This window comes from Dendropsophus ebraccatus, chromosome 6 (genome assembly GCF_027789765.1).
Source record: "Dendropsophus ebraccatus isolate aDenEbr1 chromosome 6, aDenEbr1.pat, whole genome shotgun sequence".
NCBI classification, from domain to species: domain Eukaryota; kingdom Metazoa; phylum Chordata; class Amphibia; order Anura; family Hylidae; genus Dendropsophus; species Dendropsophus ebraccatus.
The window spans coordinates 77,871,035-77,893,428 of NC_091459.1; the positions used below are offsets into that span (position 1 = coordinate 77,871,035).

At 39.6% G+C, this 22,394-nt stretch overlaps 1 protein-coding gene across 1 annotated transcript in view; it reads right to left on the reverse strand.

Annotated features, from left to right (window-relative positions):
• Positions 1-22,394, reverse strand: part of SAMD7 (sterile alpha motif domain containing 7) — a 32,516-nt gene that overhangs the window by 6,493 nt on the left and 3,629 nt on the right. Inside the window, exons 2-6 of the mRNA XM_069975223.1 lie at positions 11,034-11,160; positions 9,067-9,197; positions 8,819-8,900; positions 3,171-3,835; positions 2,462-2,583 (exon numbers count right to left, since the gene is read on the reverse strand). Of these exons, the coding sequence (XP_069831324.1) occupies positions 2,462-2,583; positions 3,171-3,835; positions 8,819-8,900; positions 9,067-9,197; positions 11,034-11,160 (1,127 nt within the window). The remainder of the gene's footprint in view (positions 1-2,461; positions 2,584-3,170; positions 3,836-8,818; positions 8,901-9,066; positions 9,198-11,033; positions 11,161-22,394) is intronic.

Here is a 22,394-nt window from a genome sequence, read left to right on the forward strand (position 1 = left end):
CTGAGGGGATCGTGAGTGGCTCTACACTAACTATTGACCTCTATCTTTGGACCACGTTTTTAATTGTCTTTTATAATGCATATCTAATAAAATTGGTTAAGTTTTAGTCTACATGTTTTCGGTGATAGTGTGTTTTTTTTGTACATGTAGTGTACTCATGTCTCCTGACTACACAGGTGGGATCTTTTTGCAGTGATTTTTGCCCTGATTGTGTATATAATATAATAGATCACTAGGGGCTATGTTTTTCTTTTGCTACCCCTATTGCTCCAGGTATATTCTATACATAATCAGTGACAATAACTGAAGTATCAAAAAAAAATTTTTAATGCACCTGTGAGCACTGGAGTATGTGTTTTTAATATTTTTGTTAAACTTAGTACCAAACTTTTTAATTAATTGAATAAAAGCAAAGTTTTAGTAAGGTCCCTAACGGGGCTCTATTCCCCACGCTTCACAGCCTGGACCTTTGACTAGGAGGACTTGTAATTGCTACAGTTAACGTTAACTATCCACATCTATTAAAGGGGTTATCCACCTAAGAGCAAAAAAATTAAATGCTAGCTGGTCTTACTCACCAAGTCCCCCTGAGTATTTTGAGCCATCTCCTGTCTTTCTAGCTGCTGCCGTTCCTGAGTCACAAGTTTTTCTAAAAGCCAATCTATAACCAAGATAGGAAACTACATTTCCCATCATGCGTCTCCGATTGGTTCTCGCCCCCTTAGCTTTCTTTCCTGCCTATTGCTGTCATTACTATTGCATAGTAAACACACAACAGTTTTTTTCACTGATTTTGCATCACATCACCCCAATATGTATTCCATACTAGCTGTTGATGTAGCAGAGCTGACGTGCGCATGGTGAAGCTATGTGCTGCATAATGGGCATCTGTTTACCAGGGGGTGGGGGTGTAGTGGAGGTTTAGATCTCTGTTTGCTGACTGTAAATGAAAACATTCTAGTTCAATCCAGACTCTAAGAACATCCATTACAGTATACAGAGCTGTGATACATATGCCTGCATACGCTGACAGCAAGCAGAGATAGAACTATAACTTTTCATATTACAGAAACCTAGGCTCAGGGACACATGTAAGTGTATAGAATCAGCACAGGTGCATGGAGATGTTGCAGATAATGTCTTCTGGGGTCGGGTTACTAAGTCAATAGCAGAAAAAAATACAAAAACTTTCATCTCACCCTTGTGTGCATCAAGACCACATGCCTTCGGTGGGGCAAGTAAAAAGTGGTCCGACTCCTATCCAGATACTGTGCTTAATGCAAAAAATTTTGTGTCAAGCACATTACCAAGTCAATAGACAGAAAACCCAGCCCCCAGAGAGGAGATCACATGTCCTGTGACTACTAAGGTAGGGGGGAGAGGGAGCTGAGCGTGGTCAGAGTGGACCGAGAGTAGAGGATTTTACATGTCCAAAGCCGATAAGAACATGGAGGATGCAAGATCGGTTATACATGAATATTAGACATAGGGTGGTATCGGGAAGGGGGATTATTTAGAATATTGTTTTTGTTACCCGAATAACCCTTTTAATATTATTATTATTATTATTATTATTATATCATGTTAAACCAATAAAGCATCAATTCTATTACACACTGGATTATAATCAAGTGATGGTCATGAGACCTTATTTTACTCCCAGTGTGTATACAAGCTTTAAAGCTACCTCAACTTATACTAGCATATCGCCTAACAATTTATACATTTATTTAACACCAAAAAATGTATTACCATTAATTTGATTACACTTACACCAGCTTCTCTGGGATTTCTCCCTGCTTCTCTGGTGGCGCCCTGTGTGACCTTTCAGTGGTAAATATACTTTGTGTGGTGTTTTGTGACTCTGTTGCATGTAGGTATAAGACTTTATAGATACTACAAAAGTACGTACAGTAGTAGAGGTCTTTTGGAATAAGCAGGGATTATACATTATGGGAAGGTTTTTCCTTGCTTGTATTTAACCAATCATGTACACATGTTTTATTACTCTTTGATATATTCTCTGGGTTCGCCATCAGGCTAATGTATGTGGAGAATGCATGTTTGATTCTTAAACTAATTTTATATCATTGTATATTGGTGTTCAATAAATAGCTAAATTGCTACTGGGCACTCAAAGTTATTTCTTTGTAGATGATTTATTATACAAAGTGGTCAAGTAAAAATGAAAAGAGTGTCAAGATCTTGTATGTATGTATGTATGTATGTATGTATGTATGCTGATCAGCATGTATAGTTACTAGAGTATTTGTAAGATTTTCCAGTTGCCTCTAAGTGGAAAAACAATTGTAAAATGTGATCATTTTGTTACATTATAATCTTAATTTGTTTTTCGAGTAAATATTCTACCCCAGTAATGAGTTACTTATGAATTCATAGGCTGCCATCTCACATGTACTGTTTGAGCCAACACAGATAACACAAGTACAAAAATATTCACCTGTGCATAAGTGGAACAGCCAGGCAGGTTGGACACAAAGTTATAGACATCCTGAGAAGACCATTTGTGGATATCCTGAAGAGTGGGAATCTCTTCTCTATTCAGAAAAAGGCTATGTCCTTCTTTAAAAACATAAGAAAAAATATATAAGGGGTATTATAAAACTGATAATATTTTTTATTTAACACAATACTGTATGTTGCTGATTTGCTTTTCATACCCAAAATATAGAAATTACCATCACCTTCATTGTGGGAGGAAGTTCTGAAACAATGACTAGTATGGCTACGTTGCCATTTTCAGACATTTTTAAAGTCTTAAAAAAACAACCCAAAAAGTTCATTGTTTTATTTTTCTGCATTGGTCGCTACCTGGCGGTAATACATTTATGGTCCTCTGTGTGACTGTATGATCGGTTGAGTGAAAGATGCTTTTTCATCCACTGTGTAAAGCCAGCTTAAAGGCTTAATCTCATTCCAGAGGATATGCCATAAATACCTAATAGATTGGGGCCCCACCTTTTAGAGAGAATGGGGTTCCTTTGACCCCTGTTCGCTAATTTAGAGTGCCTATAAGTAGCCATTTCGTACTATTTAAGGGACACTTGTACTTAAATAGTTGTACTTAAATACGAATGTCAGGTGCTCTTGATTTTATCTTTGTATAGATGCACTGGATAAGTTATTAAACAAGAGAATGTAAGTCACACCTGAAAGAAGCGAAGGATTCATTGTTACTGGAAAACTGAATGGACTTGTTGACAGGTGAACTGGAGACTGGTAAATATATCTGTCTTCAAATGTTGGTCCTGGATTGGTAAGTTCTTTGTCGGCCACAGTCCGGCCTCTGTTGGACATAGAAGGAATTGGATTACTTGTCTTCTCCTGGTTGTCTTGGGTTTCCATCACAGTCTTGCCTGTTGCAGACTCGGGATTTACTTTTCCTTGGATACCTCTGTTAAGTGCCTCTGTATCATCTTCTTTTTTCTCCTCTTTTTCCTCTTCAGTAGCAGAAGGTGAAGACTGGGGTTTATTTTCTGTTGGGATCTTGGGCATACCCATGTTGTTCTCCGTAAGTTTTGAATTGCCAGTTCTTCTTCCTGGTCTACGTGCCCTTTCTCTTTGCAAACTATTTATTGGAGCATATGGACTGGTCTTTAAAATTGTGCTACCATGAAGGATGTCCAAGGCATTGCGATGGACAAACAAATCTGAAGGAAGCTGGCCTTCTGGACACATCTGCCGACCTCTGAAGGCTACCTGGTTGGATGGCATTCCATGGTAGAGAAATGGTGTGTCTATGTCGACAAAACTTTTTCTGTGAGATTTTTCCATCTCTCTCTGGTGATACATTGCATTAATTTCCATATCCATCCTATAGAGCAGAATGAATACAGGTAATTTAATGGAAAATGAAAGACAAACAAGATCATTAATCAAATGTCTTGTCACAAATGAATTAGCCGGGGAAGATACTGTCAACTGTTCTTTTACCCAGGGCCGATTCTAGCTTTTCTGCTGCCTGAGGCGAAAATTGAAAAGGTGCCCCCCCCATCATAAATTTAAAGCGGTTTTCCAGAATTAAAAAAGCACAGCTACTTTTTTTTTTGCAAAAACAGTGCCATCCATGTCCTCAGGTTGTGTGTGGTATTACAGTGCAGCTCCATTCACTTTAAGTGAACTCTGCAGCAAAGCCCACGACCAAACTGAGGACTGGAGTGGTGCTGCTTCTCGAAGAAAGCAGCCATATTATTCTAAGCCCTGACAACTCCTTTAATAGGCCATACAATTTATTGAACTTTATAAAACTTGTAAAGCTTTCAGCACAGTGTTTAGAGAAAATCCTCATAGCTTCATACATTCTGGGAATATAATAGTGCCACACACTGTGCCCTTTGGAAAGAAGAGTGCCACACATTGTGCCCCTGAATACTGCCACATACTGAGCCCCCAGAAAATGATACCACATACTATGGTCACTTAATTTAGTAGTGCCATACACTGTGCCCTCTGACTATAATAGTGCCATACACTGTGCCCTCTGACTGTAATAGTGCCATACACTGTGCCCTCTGACTATAATAGTGCCATACACTGTGCCCCATGACAGAAGTGGCCCTGCTTTTACGATGCAACATCTTATGTGCAACCATTCAAATAAATAACCATCCATAAAATACATTGCTGGATTGAGTATTCAAAACATAACACATTTTCAAACTCAAATATTTAAATCTTGTGTAGATATTAAAGTGACTGTACCACCAGGCCCAGGCTGAAGCACTGGAGGCGGGCCGACCCACCCTTAGGGTGGGTTGGTCCACCTCCAGTGCTTCTGCCTGGGCCTGGTGGTACAGTCACTTTAATGTTACATACTTGTGATGTGCCCTCTGTAGTGCTTTTCATTTGACCTCAGAACTCCCACTAAGGGTCTGTTTACACGTACAGACTCGCTACATAAAACTAGCACAGAACTCGCATCAAACTCGCATGAAAGTAGACGCGTTTTTTGTGGTGTTGAACTTGCCTGTTAAAATAATGTGAATCAAAACTTGCATGTAAAAATCGCACCAAACACGCAGCGAGAATACACATACATTGACTTGATAGCAATCAGTATCGCTGTGGATTTATGTGCAAGAAACTCACAGCGATAAATACGCAGCGAGTCTGTACGTGTGAACAGACCCTTAATGTTTTTTGTGCTAGTGAAAAAAGTTGCTTCTAGATTCTTATTGACTTGGCTGCACACATAAATCACCCGCCCTTGTGCAAGAGGTTCCTGGTGATGGGACTGAGCTACTGAGCATGAATGACCACTGCATACATTGCTAAACACTCAAAACAACAGTAGGGGGCACCATAACAAGTATGTAACAGCAATATCTAGACAAAGCATTTGTCTTGAAATGATTCAAATTGAAAACTTTTGCTTGATCTCACAAAGTAAGTTAATATTTATTTCTGAGGTTGATATGAGGAACTGTTATTGCATGAATTATTTAATATGTGTGTAAAGTGAACCAGCTGATATTTTTATGACAGTTTCTCTGCGGTTGAATGTAATCCTTCCAGCAAGAAACCAGCATGACTATTACAATTCTAAATGTATGCAAATTTTCTGAGGATACAGGAAATGACTGTGCATAGTTTAATTAGTTTTAGACCCTTATTGGCACCCTTACAATGTTTCCCATTACAAACTCAGTGTGGAATATTAGGATTTAGAGTAGCAATATTTTATGTTCTTTTTTATGAATATAAAAGAAGTGTGATGGCAGCCGAGGGGTGGGCTGAAAACAGACCTTTAATGAAGAGCTGGTGTAGGAATCAGAGCTAAAACTGTGGCGTCCTGGAGCAGGTGATGAATTACAGTAATATTATGGCTCTATGTGTGCTACACAAATTACTACCTCTTTATTGGAGCCTAAGGGACTTCAACAAGGAAGCAGAAATAATTACTATTGTGTAACGTGTAAGGGGAACAAAAGAGTGGAGGACTTAGGTCTGTATAGTTCTGTACAGAAGACTCAATAGTAAACTGATTTTCCTAATTAACATATTTTTCGCTTTATAAAATGCACCTGGTGATAAGATGCACCCAGGTTTTTTTGGGGGGGAAAATAGTGAAAAAATATTTTAAAGTGACTGTACCACCAGGCCCAGGCAGAAGCACTAGAGGCGGGCCGACCCACCCTTAGTGGGAAGAAACCCCAACCCCTCCATGACATGACTTTATTAGAATCAATGGAACCCTATCATAGAGGGGCTGGGGTTTCCTCCCACTAAGAGTGTGTTGGGTCGCCTCCAGTGCTTCAGCCTGGGCCTGGTGGTACAGTCACTTTAAGCCAAAACGTAGGCATAATGTCAGCATTATTTTGGTAAAGAAGATCACACACACTAACTGGTGATAGTTCCCTGACTGGTTGCTCGGACTTGTCACTAGTTGTGTGCAAAGTGAAGAGTTTTTGCACACTTATTTTGCACACTGCTATACATAGAAACATAGAAGATTGTCGGCAGAAAAAGACCACTGGGTCCATCTAGTCTGCCCTTTTAGTATTTTCTTTCTTGTTATCTTAGGATAGATGTATGTTTATCCCAGGCGTGTTTAAATTCTGTTATTGTAGATTTACCAACCACCTCTGCTGGAAGTTTGTTCCAGATATCTACTACTCTTTCAGTAAAAAAAAAAATATTTTCACACATTGCTTCTGATCTTTCCCCCAACTAACCTCTCACTGTGTCCTCTTGTTTTTGAGCTCAGTTTTTTACTAAAAACACTTCCCTCTTGAACATTATTTAAGCCTTTAACATACTTTAAGTTTTCAATCATGTCCCCCCTTTCCCTTCTTTCCTCCAGACTATACAGATTCAAATCCTTAAGTCTTTCCTGATATGGTTTATTCCTCACACCCTCCACCATTTTTGTAGCCCGTCTTTGGAACCGTTCTATTTTATCAATGTCCTTTTTTTTAGATGAGGTCTCCAGAACTGGACACAGTATTCCAGATGTGGCCTCACTAGAGCTCTATACAGCAGGATCACAATCTCCCTCTTCCTACTGGTTATACCTCTAGCTATACACCCCAGCATAGGATTTGCTTTCCCCACCGCCTGGTTGCACTGGTGACTCATTTTAAGGCTGTCAGAAATCACTACCCCTAAATCCTTTTCTTTTGAAGTCTTTTCCAACATAGTACTGCCGATGTGATACTCGGATAGAGGATTCCTCCTTCCCAAGTGCATTATTTTACATTTGGAAACGTTGAACTTCAATTTCCACTATTTGGACCACTTATCTAGCAAAGCTAAATTATTTTCCATATTACTGACACCTCCAGGAATATCAACCCTATTGCATACTCCAGATAGGCGATATCCACAGCACCACCTTCATCCAGCACTTTTGTGGCATAATCAAAGAAATCAATGAAATTAGTCTGACATGATCGGCCCTCAGTAAAGCCATGCTGGTTTGTATCCATCAAATTGTTAATTCTTAGGGTGCGTTTACACAGAAAGATTTATCTGACAGATTTTGGAAGCCAAAGCCAGGAATGGATTTAAAAAGAGGATAGATCCCAGTCTTTCCTTTATGACCTGATCCCTGTTTATAGTCTGTTACTGGTTTTGGCTTCAAAGATCTGCCAGATAAATCTGTCTGTGTAAACGCACCATTAGGTGATCCATTATCTTCTTTTTTAGAAGAGTTTCCATCATTTTCACTACTACAGATGTTAAGCTCACTGGCCTGTAGTTACTAGGCTCTTCTCTACTCCCCTTCTTGTGGATTGGTATAACATTGGCCGTTCTCCAATCATCGGGGACATATCCTGTTAGCAGGGATTGGTTATACAGATCTGTCAGGGGGCAACAATCACAGATCTGAGTTCTTTAAGAACCCTGGGATGGATGCCATATGGACCCATCGCCTTATTCAGCTTTAAACGAGCAAGTTCCTCTGCAACTGCAGCCTCTGAAAATACTGGAGCTGAACCCATATAACTGGAGGCAATGCTGTGTCCAACCATCCTGTGATTGTGAAGCATTGTGAAGAATACCATTATTGATTTTTTTTTAACTGTAAACTGATTCAAAGTGACGCTAGATCAGCTTTGAATTTCAGTTTAACCCATTACAATGACATGTAATGGGTCTGATTCAGTCTACTTACAGATCAAAAGTATGGCAATAAGGTCTGACTTCTGATTATCGGTCTCCATGGGGTTCCCAGTGGCCTTGTATAGGCCCCCAGGCCTGCCATGTGTATGATTCTACACAGTATCTTTATGACTCTTGAAGGGTAGCAATGAAAAAAGTACGAGAATTGCTTGGTCCTTAAGAGCCAAAATGGGCCTGTCACTAAGGGGATAAAATTACATCATAGGGCCATCCCATTAAGGTCCAGCCAGCCTGAAACGCATCAGATTTTGTGTGTTTTATATTTTCAATGGACATTCTGTGATGGAATGTTAATGGATCTTCAATAAACAGAATTTTATTTTAGAAGTGTTGACCTCCCTCCAGTGTTTTTCTAATTTTTCACCAAGGACTGTGAAGTCCTGTGGTCATGCACTTGGAAGGTGAGCCAGTTTCAGTTTGTTATACCAATATGTCTATTATAAATATTCTATAACACCTTTTTCCATACTTCTCTAAGTTTGTATAATGGTGATCAGTGTTGAGCAAACCTCTCAAAGTGTTCGGGTTCAGCAACCTTCCCTAGGGATGCATCTTCTGCAGCTGCGAGCAATCAAATGCAGAGCGTTCGGAGAACCTTGCCGAAACCCAACAGTTTGACAGGTCCACTCAACACTAATGGTTATATTTTTCATTATCTGAAACCTTTAAATACCTGTTCATGTTTTGTTTCTGTAATAATTCCTGTCTCCTGGCCACAAAATCCAAAGGTTCTGTGTGTAAGAAGTTGCTGTAACCTATGAATAAAGGCGGAAAACAGTTAAAAGGATTTTACACATTAAAGTCAACTTATGGTGGTTTTATTTTTTCCTCAAGAATGATAAGAGAATCTCATATTGTGTCAGTAAATAGCTGTCTATTACAGAATAAGAATATGTTGCATAAATGTCATTATACAATTACCTGGAGTCGAGAAAGGTCTGTTGGACAAGACACTTGAATGGCCAGGAACTGATGATCCAAAGTGGGAGGCCAGATGCATTTGTCTTGTGTCATTAGGAATGATCAGATCATTTGAAGGTAACAATTCTCCTCTAATAAAAAATAACATTCGTTTTTGTATAAGATTTTATAGTGCATGCCTTGTATTGTATGTAGTGGATGGGCCAGAAAGTAATGCTGGTCTAAATTTTAAGGGAGGCATGACATCTACAGAGAAACAATAAAGCTGTGTATTTCCAAGTACATGACTTTAGAACACGTTACTCAGTTAAGAAGTTAACATAGGCTAATTTCAGTGGGTGCTAACAGTAAGGCCTCCTTCACACAGTCGTGTACTTCTATCCAAATACTTTCCGTAATAACAGACTGCATAGAACCTATTAATCTTTATGTGGCAATCGACATGAATGTTTTTCAGGTTCCATAAATTTTCTATTCCTTCATAAAAATACAACATGCACTTAAACAGTCCTCATTATGGAACAGACTTGTATTTAGAAGTCAATGGGCTTGTGAAAAGTGCAGACAGCATCTAGATTCCATCCGTATGCTGTCTGTTTTTGTGGATAGTTCCCAAGTCTTGTGATATCATTCCAAGCATATCCAAGGGCATTTATTTTGTTTTAGTGGATCTGCAAATAAGGATTTTTTTTTTGCAGGTCACTAAAGAAAAAAATGTTTTTTATTTTAGTCCGCAAAGCACTCATGGTCATGTGAAGGAGGCCTTATGGAGGAGAAAGGTTGTTTAGTCTATATATCCATTACACTATTCATAAGAAATATGTACTGTTGACCAACTATAGACCGTAACATGTGTAATTTCTGCTTTACAACTCCATCTTTAGGCCAGTTTCACACGTACAGTATCCATTCTGCTGCCAGTATGTAAAGCCCCGTCCCCCTTAAGCCACCGCTGCTCTGTGAATATTTTACCTGTCTGAGCTCCGGACTGCTTATGTGGCTCCCTGATGTCCTGCTCAGCAATCAGTGGGGCTTAACATACTTGCAGCTTAATAAAAAATCAGCTGTGAGCATGTAAGCCCATAGAAAATTACAGGATACAGGATCGCAGTGGATTTTGCTGCAGAATTCGCAGTGTGGAATCCGCTGCAATCCTGTACGTGTGAAGCTATCCTTAGGCTATGATTTCTGCTCAGTATTTTAATCAGCATTTTGTTACCAAAACCAGGAGTGGATTGAAAACACAGAAAGGCTATGTTCACACTCTGTTGAAATTAGAAACCTAGAAGATTGTCAGCAGAAAAAGACCCCTTGGCCCATCTAGTCTGCCCTTCTAGTATCTCCCTTCTTACTATCTTACAATAGATATGTTTATTCCAGGCATGTTTAAATTCTGTTATTGTAGATTTACCTACGACATCTGCTGGAAGTTTGTTCCAAGCATCTACTACTCTTTCAGTAACATAATATTTTCTCAGACTGCTTTTGATCTTTCCTAACCTCTTACTGTGTCCCCTTGTTCTTGAGTTCAGTTTTTTTTTCTAAAAACACTTTCCTGAAGGTTTCACGTTCCCCCACTTCTCTTCTTTCCTCCAGACTATTCGAGTGGATGGTCATCATTTAATGGCAAATAGCGGCCGTTGTTTTAAAATAACAGCAATTATTTGCCACTAAATTTCAACAGTGTGAGAACAAACTCCTGATTTTGGTTGCAAAAATACTGTATGTGAACATAGCCTTAGGACCCTGTTACAACAACAGATATCTAACAGATTTTTCCAACCAAAGCCAGAAATGGATATGAAAAGAGGAGAAATCTCAGTGTTTGTTTCCTTTATGACCTGTCCACTGTTTATAGTCTGTGCCTGGCCTTGGCTGCAAAAATCTGTCAGATATCTGTGTGTGTAATAGGGCCCTTAGAAATAAATTTAGTAAATGCTATTAACAGAGCAAATAAATGCTGGCACCTGTCTAAAAGCCTTGAGTCAAACTGTGTTGGGATAACTGGCATCCTTTGCTGGACTGGCACAACAACTTGAGGGTTGACAGACATCATCTGATTTCTCATCATAATTTCTTGCTTTTGTCGTAGTTCTAGATAGAGAATAAATAGAAGGAAAAAAATCTAAGGTTAAGCCACGTTTATAAAAGTCACATTATTTATATACTCAATGTTTAATCATGAGATATTGGTATATACCACTGGAGATTCAGCTGTATAACTAATGGTTGCAGGCTCATTCTTCATCCAATCTCTGTATTCTCTTCCTCCTCTTTGCTAGTTCATTACATGGATTTTTCTTTGAACATCCTCTTTTTATTATTGCAGACGACATTGGTATTTGACATGTCCCCAGTATTTGTATTCCCAGCTGGCTGTCACATGATCTGGGACCAAATCAAGCTGACAGGCCTAGATTGTTTTGTGTCACATAAATTTCCCTATATATAGAATTTTATGGTATCTTCTTAAAGAGGTAAACTTTTTCAACAACTAAATGTATCAGTGATTAAAACTAGAGTCTAGCAAATCGCTGATATAAATAAAGCAAAGCACTTTGTTTGATCTGCACTCCACTCATCAAGCCGCTGGCCTTTTAGCGCTGCTTTGCTCCCTGCCGCTTCACCCTGGGAGCTGGGGAAAAGCTGGAGAAGTTTCCCAGGATTGGATCCAGCTTTTCCTGGCATCCTGAGAGGAGTGGCAGGGAGCAAAGCAGCACTGAGATGTCTGCCTGCTTGAGAAGCGGAGTGCAGATCAAATGAAGCGTTTCGCTTCATTTATATCAACGATTCGCTCATCTCCAATTAAAACTTAGATAGAGATAGATAATAGATAGATAATAGATAGAGGTCAATAATATATTAGACCTGATTAATACAGAATTGCTGTTTATATGGGTCCATTTACACAGAAAGATTGTCTGACAGATTATTTGCCAAAGGTTTGAAGCCAAAGCCAGAAATGGATTTGAAAATAGGAGAACTCTCAGACTTTCCATTATGACCTCTTCTCCGTTTATAGTCTGTTCCTGGCTTTGGCTTCAAATCTTTGGCAGATAATCTGTCAGATAATCTTTCTGTGTAAATGGACCCTATGGTTCTTCCATCAACACATCCTGTCACATCATTTGATCAGATATGTTTTTTTTATTGTTTGTAAATGACTGTAATGCAATACTATAATTGAGCTATGCAGGCTTATTACTGTGACTGTTCTATTCGTCTGAATGGGGCTTACAGAAACCCATCTATCTCCTGCAGGAACAGTTTAAGCACAACTTATTTTCATTTGTGGAAACACATTGTGTGTGAATATATATTTACTATTTATGTCTATGAAAAGACTGCACTGATCTGACCCTTCGTAATTCAAATATTTGCAACATTTTTTCCAATGGGGCTAATGCTCTAATGTCTTTCTACACAAGACCAATTTATGGAAAAACAATACCCATTAGGCTAGTTTCACACACAGTAAAATAAAACCTAAATATGGCCATCAAATATATGGCGGTGTGCACAGACTGCTGTTTTCCCATAGACTTCTGGTTTTCTCGGTTTTCTATTAATCCCCATAGAAAACCTCTCCTCCTTTGGACAGTTCCTCTCTTGGCCAGAGATGTCAGCAGAGAGCAACGTGTCAGGCTGAAAATAAAACATTTCCTGCAGGACATATGTGGGTATGGGAAGACTTGAGATTTTTTTAATAGAAGTAAATTACAAATCTATATAACTTTCTGTCACCAGTTGATCTGAAAAAAAAAAAAAGATTTTCGCTGGACAACCCCTTTAACAACCGTGGGCATACATTTACTCCCCTGCTGCCTGGGCCTTAACACAGGAGGGCGGAAATATATGCCCTGCCAGGGTCCTGGGCTGTGGGGCGAGCTCAGCTCGCTCCATAACCATTGAGGACCAGCTGCTATCTGCAGCCAGGCCCTCACCCTCAATGGCAGGCCACATGATTGTGCGGCTGCCCACCATTAAGCAATTAAACGCTGTGATTGCCAGAGGTCTCTTAGGGTGGTATTACACGGGCCGATGGGGGCCCGATAATACCTGTAAACGAGCAGCGATCTGCTAGATCGGTGCTCGTTTACTGGGCCTATTACACGGCCTGATAATTGTTAAACAAGGGCTGCAAAGACATTGTTACCTTGCTTAACTATATATACATTACCTATCCACATTCCAGGGCTGCTGCTGCGGTCTTCTTCTCCCCAGGTCCTGCGCGCTCTAACTTCAGAGTGGCCTGTCAGCTGACAGGCCGCTCAGCCAATCACAGGCTGGGACCGCCGCGGGCCGGGACCTCTGAAACTAGAGCGCGCAGGACCCGGGGAGAAGAAGACCGCAGCAGCAGCCCTGGAACATGGATAGGTAATGTATATCGTCAGTCGCCGGTCGCACACCGCTATTACACGTAGCGGTGCGCGGTCGGCACCCGACGAAAATAGGTCCAAACCTATATCAACGATCAGCCGATGATCGTTCTCATCGACTGATCGTTGTATTTATTACATGGAGCGATAACACAGGTCAACAGCATTTTGGGGGCCAAAGATATTTCAACGAATTTAGGGTAACTTTGGGTGCTGATTCTGAATATATCATCAGTTTTGCCAGATTGGCTCAAGTTTTTGAGAATTTTCGTGAAATGTGTAAAAAAAAAAGACGTAATTTGCTACACGCGCATTAACTTTATTGCTATTGTCATGAATACAATAAATTTTACAAAGTAAATGTTGATTTTAGTTTATTTTAACTAGTTTTAGAAAGTAATCTTCAAAAATGAACAAGACATGAAAAAAAACTTGAGCCAATCTGGCAAAACTGATAGCATATTCAGAATCAGCACCCCAAGAATACCCCAAAATCATTAAAATATTTTGGACACCAGTAAATTTTTTTTTTTTTTGTTGACCTGTGTAATCGGCCAAATTCGGCCGATTATCGTTCCGTGTAATAGTACCCTTACTTTCCTTTGTGCAGTCAGGTGTTCAGTCTTTTATCAGAAGATCACAGATAACACTGTTTGGCATAGCAGTGATCAGTGTGTTCAATTTAATACAGTAATACCTCGGTTTTCGAACGCTTTGGAACTCGAACTGATTGGTATTCGAACGAAAATTTACCCAGAAGTAGTATTTGGAATTCGAACTTTGCTCGGTTTTTGAAAGTTTTTCAAACGTTTTTGCTAGCGTGGATGGTGGGTTGTACCTGGCGAGTTAAGCAGTGGTGAGGCTTCACATACAGTACAGTGCTGTATAAGACTGCTGGAGTGCATATACAGTGCAGTAGTAGTACAGGCAGTGCACCACCATCTCCCATACATTACAGTGCTTGGATGGGGGGATGCTATACAGTAAAGGATGGGGGAGGAGTTGGTGACTACTGTACTATAATTGCAGGTTCTGATGAACATTTCTTATGTTTAATGTCCTGTACAGTATAGTGCTGTTCTGTACTGTACTGTAGTGATTATACTGAGAACTTATCAGTGTAATAAATGAGTATAGTAGGTAATTATTGGTGGCTGCTGGAACCAATTAATCACATTTACATTATTTCCTATGGGAAGACACTGCTCGGTTTTCAAACTGCTTGGTTCTTAAACTGCCTTCCGGAACCAATTAAGTTTGAGAACCGAGGTACCACTGTATATGTATGTAAAAGTCCCCCTAAGGGGACTTAAAAAGTGTAAAAAAATAAAAAAATAAAATAAAACAATATTGTTGCCGCACGGTGAGCAGCGTGAACAAAAAGCGTAAAAAAACCGCAGAGATTGCTTTTTTTAATTACACGTTAATTATATGTATAAAAAACGTAATAAAAAAGAAACTATCATCAGGTTAGACACATCTAACTTTTTTATATGTCCCTAGCATGGACCTGGATATAAGTAAGTATAGCTTTATTTTACAGCATGATAACAAAAAAATTATGAATATAAATTGCAAACTTGCTTTATATCACATCTACTGTTGATTTAGATTATTGAAAGTTATAATGGCAGTGACACTTTCAGGGCCTTTTACATGGGCTAAATTATTCCAATTTAAGAGATAATTTTCTGGTGTAAATGCAGCAAAGATCAAACTATGAACGAAAATTCTTTCGTATGTCTTTGATTGAATCTTTTGAGCTGACCCTTAAAATCATTGTTAACAGTTCTCAAGTCTTTCAGTGTAAACACTCATCGTTCCCACTGTATAGATACAAACGCAATTACAAATATTCACACTACGATCGGATTAACGATTTATCTTGTTGTCTAATTGATTATTGTTTAACAGAAAAAAAATCATCACTTGCCATTCGCTATAAAAGTGATTAAGTGATTTCACTGTATGTGTAAAAGGACCATAACCTTCATCCTCTAGGGACATATCAGCAGGTTAGATGCTTTTTTTATGGCCCTAGTCTGCTTTTATTTTATTGTGTCTGAACCTAGCCTCAGTTGTTTTCAGAGTACAGTATGTGTGGAAATGAGAGTACTTGTGGGGAATTAAGCAGACCACAGGAAAACATACAATATATTGCTTTGCCTTGATGGCAGGCTGAAACATTGCGGTTTTGGGTGAATAAGCATCCGTCACTGTTTCTTTGAGATCTATTGGAGTGCCTCTTTTTGTTATCTATCTGTCTAATATAACAAATTGCCTACAACATATCCCGATGTACATCAAAGAGTATGGTTTATTCAATCAATTCTTCAGATGAAAACAAGTGCAACACAGCAAAACAAACAATACAGGTGCAACGTTTCTAAGGCCCACACCGCTATTTTCAAGTGTATGAGGAAGCAGAAACGTTGCACCTGTATCATTTGTTTTGCTGTGTTGCACTTGTTTTCATCTGAAGAATTGATAGAATAAACTATCCACTTTGATCTACTACACTGTCTGGATGTGCTGTGGACGATATGTTATATTGGAAGTTATCATGGTCCGTTGTCAGGACTGAATGTATTGCCACCCACCCCTAGAGACTAGTGCGGCTCTATCTATCTATCTATCTATAGATAGAGAAGTGAGCGGCACAGCAGCGTGGATATGGGTGCCAGCGGCCTGGGTCCTGACTTCAGACCGATTGGATATATATCGAGAAAATCCGCAGCACACCAAAGTCGTGAAGGTTTGTAGTTTATTCAAATCATAAGTGCAGCAATCCAACAGACGCAACGTTTCGGTGATCACTTATCACCATTTTCAAGCGTGTCTTGTGAGACATTCAAAGGCTTTTTAAAGCCATACAAACAGTGTGATTGGTTTACAAAAAATTGGCAAATACTTTACACATGTGAAAAAAGCAAATCATTGGAAGGTGTCCACGTACTGCCCTCTTGGGGGCGTATTCAATCATATTGGTGATCTTGGGTCACAAGGGCCGATTTTATCCTGCCCACTGTGATGCGTGCATAATTAGTGAGAAAGTCCGTGACAGAGTCCGTGCATCGCACACAGTGAATAATAAAAACAGTGACCACTTGAAGAGAGAGGGTGATAAATCACCGTTAAACTAATAGAGAAAATGTAACTAAATAAATATATGCTTTCGGATCCGGGCTCACCACCTTCTCCAATGTCTGTATAGTCATGTTAGATCATCCGTCGCGTCCTGTGTTGTCATGACGACCGGAGCGGAATGCAGCCAGGAGCTCCACAACAGCAGCTAACTGTGGCAATCGTAGAAACATGGCCCGGGGATACTGCGGTCCAATTAAGGATCGCTGTAAACCCACGTCCCCAGGATTCCGGTCACTTACCCAGGTAAGGGGAGGATCTCTTCATCCCGGAGACAAGGCCAATGTAACGGACCCCTCCAGGTCCTCATTAGGAAAACGCTTCAATGCCGCTTTGTGTGGATTGCTCCAAATTGAGACCTATTGTGCTCCACAGGATCGCGAAGTGGGGGTGAAAATTCATGACATCAGATTCCAGAAGGTAACAGTGAGTCCTGTCCTCCAGCAAAATACTCAAATCTGAGAAAAGAGAAAAAAGGTAAGTATACAATTGTATTAGAATGTTTCACTAATGCTTACTCAGTAACAGTAGGTGGAAAAATAGGGCAAGTGGATATGATGCTCATATTCTTCATTTTAACATCTCATTTTTAATTTTGTATTCAACATTGAGACCCTGTGGGGTTAGGGATTTTAGCCTATAAATCCATTCCAATTCTCTTTTTTTCAAAAGCATATGTCTGTTACCCCCATATTTAAGAGGTGGTACTCTATCTATCGCCATGACTTTTAGGTCACTCTCTTGGTGATTCATGTCTACACAATGCTTGGACACTGGTAGATCTAGTCTTTTTTTACGCACCGAATATCGGTGTTGTCCAAAGCGTGTTCTTAAGTCGTAAGTGGTTTCGCCTACATATATTTTTTTACATGGGCACCAAATAACATAAATTATCCAGTCTGTAGTGCATGTCAAGAAATATCTGATCTTGTAGCTACATTGTGTCTCAGGATGGATAAAGTGAGTACCCTTAACTACCTGCTTGCATGTCACGCAGCCAACACAGGGGAAGCAACCTAATCTGGGGACAGTGAGAAATGTTTGTGTATTATCTTTTTTCTTAGAAACGTCTGATTTCACTAGTCTGTCTCGTATATTCTGGTTACGTCTGTAAGAAAGTAGAGGTGGAATTTGGAACTCACTGATGTTGGGATATGAGTCTCTCAGGATACGCCAGTGTTTCTGCACAATTCGGCCAACATGAGGAGAGCAATCTGTGTACGTTGAAATGAATGGTATACGTTTGTTCGTGTGTACTGATGTTATCTTCTTTTGTAGTAATGTGTCTCTCGGGGTATCTATCACTTTGTCTCTACATTCATTTAGCAATGTGAGAGGATAGCCCCTGCTGTGAAAATCAGTTGTCATCTTCTGAAGTGCTGGTATGAGTTTGTTATCCTCATCAATAATGCGTCTAGCTCTCAACATTTGACTATGTGGCAAAGATCTTATCATCCTTCTGGGATGACAACTAGAAAAATGGAGAGTAGTGTTGGAATCACTGGGTTTTTTATAAATGTCAGTACTTAATTTGTTACCCTTACGTGTAATCATGACATCCAAGAATTGCATATGTGTTTCAGAGTAATTGATAGTAAATTTAATTGTTCTGTCGATATTGTTTAGGTATGTGACAAAGGCTAGTAATTCATTAACCCCTCCCCCCCATAGCAGGAACACATCATCAATATACCGCTTCCATATCAGTGCATTCTGAAAATGAGGTGTCACATAGATACTGTGTTCTTCCAAATAGGCCATGACGATGTTTGCGTAAGTGGGGGCGACATTCGCACCCATCGCCACGCCACGTGTCTGTAGATAGACCTTGTCATTAAAGGAGAAATAGTTGTTGGAAAGAACTAGGGTAAGGAGCTGCATGATGAAATCCCTTTCTTTGTTAGTAAGTGTAAGTTGATGTAGAGATGAAGCAATAGCTGTTAGGCCCATATCTTGCTCTATAGATGTATAGAGACTTACAATGTCTAGTGTTACTAAAAGCGTTTTATCAGGCAATTCAATATCTTTTATCTTATTCAGAAAGTCTGTAGTGTCTTGCAGGTATGAGCTAGCCCCCATGGCTAGAGGTCTTAAAACTTTGTCTAAAAAAATGGAAATGTTACTGAGGATGGAATTTCTTCCGGAGACAATAGGTCTCCCTGGTGGATTCATAAGATTTTTATGGATTTTTGGCAAAAAATACAGTAGTGGCATTTTAGGATATTCAACAGTGAGAAAATCTGCTACTTGTTCATCAATAACATTGAGACCAAGTGCTTCCTGCAAGACACTATCTATCTTTCTTTTTATAGTAAACTTAGGGTCACTCAGTAACTCTCGGTACACTTCAACATCACCTAGTTGTCGATATGCCTCATCAAGATATTTTTTACGATCCATGACCACAATCCCCCCACCTTTATCGGCAGGTTTGATAATCAGACTGTGGTCATGGATCAAGGAATTCATGCTTGCAATATCATCACATGTAAGATTTGGTTGAAATACATGTTCAAAAAAATCATTTTCACCCAACATTCTTATATCCTGTTTAATCAGGTTTTGAAATGTTTCTACTGCTGCGGGAACCTGCGGGGGAGAAAAGTCACTCACAGTTCTAAGACCCAAGTTTTTTAGATCAAAAACCTTTTTACATGTAGCAACATCACTAGTGGAGGTTAGTTTAGGTAAATTGTCAAACCAGATAGTCAGATTAACACGTCTAATAAGTCTAGATATATCTAAGTCTAATTCAAACCAATCTGGCTTTGAGCTAGGACAAAAATTAAGACCTTTAGAGAGCAGATTAATATGCTGTTTAGATAAAGGTACAGAAGAAATATTTACCACTACTACTTCTTTTTGTTCTTCCCCATTTTTGGGGTGCTGCTCTTGCTGTTGAGCCTCGTACGTCTTTCTTTTGCAGGATCTTTTTCTATGGCGTCCTCCTCGTCTGGTTTTGGAGCATCTCTGGGGCGCACATCTAAAAAAGCGTCAGAATTATTTTCCGATGTAGCAGGTATAGTATCCCTCTTTTTGTTGTTTTTTTTAAAGTTGGTATTTCGTTCTGGCTGTTCTGTCCACAGATATACTCGTCCCGTCTGATAGTCCAGTGTGTCCCTGTACCATTTATGTTTCTTCTCTTCCTCTATGTCAGATCTGAATTTGGCCAAGAAAGTTTGTTGTTTGTCAATGAATTTATTATAATTTTCCACAGATAGCGTATTCTTGAGCATGCTGTCCACATCAGAGAGTCTCGCTCGTGCTTGATTTAATTGTTTTTGTAAACACTCTACATGTAAAACAATCACCTCGAAAGCATATTTATCAGATATTTCTTCAAATTTTTTTCGAAAAGACGCATCCTCTAGTAGCATGTTTGGTCTCAAACGTGTTCTCATTCCTCTAGGGATGCGTTTCTCTCTGTAGTAGCGAGCAAGAGTGCTAATATGTAATTGTAAAGTCACAGTCCGTTTTGAGAGATTCTCATAGTACCTCTGTATGTCGATGGCGGCAGGGTTGTCCAAGAAGGGAGCATCATCTTCCACCTCTCCCATAATTTTTTCCACTTCATGTATCGAGTAAGCAAATGGATGTGCTGCCGCAGTAGAAATTGGAACAAATTCAGCGTCAGAACATCTGTTCTGTGGTTCCATCTTGGAGGAAATAGCGTGCCTGCTTCGGTCCAATAATATAGATAGAGAAGTGAGCGGCACAGCAGCGTGGATATGGGTGCCAGCGGCCTGGGTCCTGACTTCAGACCGATTGGATATATATCGAGAAAATCCGCAGCACACCAAAGTCGTGAAGGTTTGTAGTTTATTCAAATCATAAGTGCAGCAATCCAACAGACGCAACGTTTCGGTGATCACTTATCACCATTTTCAAGCGTGTCTTGTGAGACATTCAAAGGCTTTTTAAAGCCATACAAACAGTGTGATTGGTTTACAAAAAATTGGCAAATACTTTACACATGTGAAAAAAGCAAATCATTGGAAGGTGTCCACGTACTGCCCTCTTGGGGGCGTATTCAATCATATTGGTGATCTTGGGTCACCAATATGATTGAATACGCCCCCAAGAGGGCAGTACGTGGACACCTTCCAATGATTTGCTTTTTCACATGTGTAAAGTATTTGCCAATTTTTTGTAAACCAATCACACTGTTTGTATGGCTTTAAAAAGCCTTTGAATGTCTCACAAGACACGCTTGAAAATGGTGATAAGTGATCACCGAAACGTTGCGTCTGTTGGATTGCTGCACTTATGATTTGAATAAACTACAAACCTTCACGACTTTGGTGTGCTGCGGATTTTCTCGATATATATCCAATCGGTCTGAAGTCAGGACCCAGGCCGCTGGCACCCATATCCACGCTGCTGTGCCGCTCACTTCTCTATCTATATTATTGGACCGAAGCAGGCACGCTATTTCCTCCAAGATGGAACCACAGAACAGATGTTCTGACGCTGAATTTGTTCCAATTTCTACTGCGGCAGCACATCCATTTGCTTACTCGATACATGAAGTGGAAAAAATTATGGGAGAGGTGGAAGATGATGCTCCCTTCTTGGACAACCCTGCCGCCATCGACATACAGAGGTACTATGAGAATCTCTCAAAACGGACTGTGACTTTACAATTACATATTAGCACTCTTGCTCGCTACTACAGAGAGAAACGCATCCCTAGAGGAATGAGAACACGTTTGAGACCAAACATGCTACTAGAGGATGCGTCTTTTCGAAAAAAATTTGAAGAAATATCTGATAAATATGCTTTCGAGGTGATTGTTTTACATGTAGAGTGTTTACAAAAACAATTAAATCAAGCACGAGCGAGACTCTCTGATGTGGACAGCATGCTCAAGAATACGCTATCTGTGGAAAATTATAATAAATTCATTGACAAACAACAAACTTTCTTGGCCAAATTCAGATCTGACATAGAGGAAGAGAAGAAACATAAATGGTACAGGGACACACTGGACTATCAGACGGGACGAGTATATCTGTGGACAGAACAGCCAGAACGAAATACCAACTTTAAAAAAAACAACAAAAAGAGGGATACTATACCTGCTACATCGGAAAATAATTCTGACGCTTTTTTAGATGTGCGCCCCAGAGATGCTCCAAAACCAGACGAGGAGGACGCCATAGAAAAAGATCCTGCAAAAGAAAGACGTACGAGGCTCAACAGCAAGAGCAGCACCCCAAAAATGGGGAAGAACAAAAAGAAGTAGTAGTGGTAAATATTTCTTCTGTACCTTTATCTAAACAGCATATTAATCTGCTCTCTAAAGGTCTTAATTTTTGTCCTAGCTCAAAGCCAGATTGGTTTGAATTAGACTTAGATATATCTAGACTTATTAGACGTGTTAATCTGACTATCTGGTTTGACAATTTACCTAAACTAACCTCCACTAGTGATGTTGCTACATGTAAAAAGGTTTTTGATCTAAAAAACTTGGGTCTTAGAACTGTGAGTGACTTTTCTCCCCCGCAGGTTCCCGCAGCAGTAGAAACATTTCAAAACCTGATTAAACAGGATATAAGAATGTTGGGTGAAAATGATTTTTTTGAACATGTATTTCAACCAAATCTTACATGTGATGATATTGCAAGCATGAATTCCTTGATCCATGACCACAGTCTGATTATCAAACCTGCCGATAAAGGTGGGGGGATTGTGGTCATGGATCGTAAAAAATATCTTGATGAGGCATATCGACAACTAGGTGATGTTGAAGTGTACCGAGAGTTACTGAGTGACCCTAAGTTTACTATAAAAAGAAAGATAGA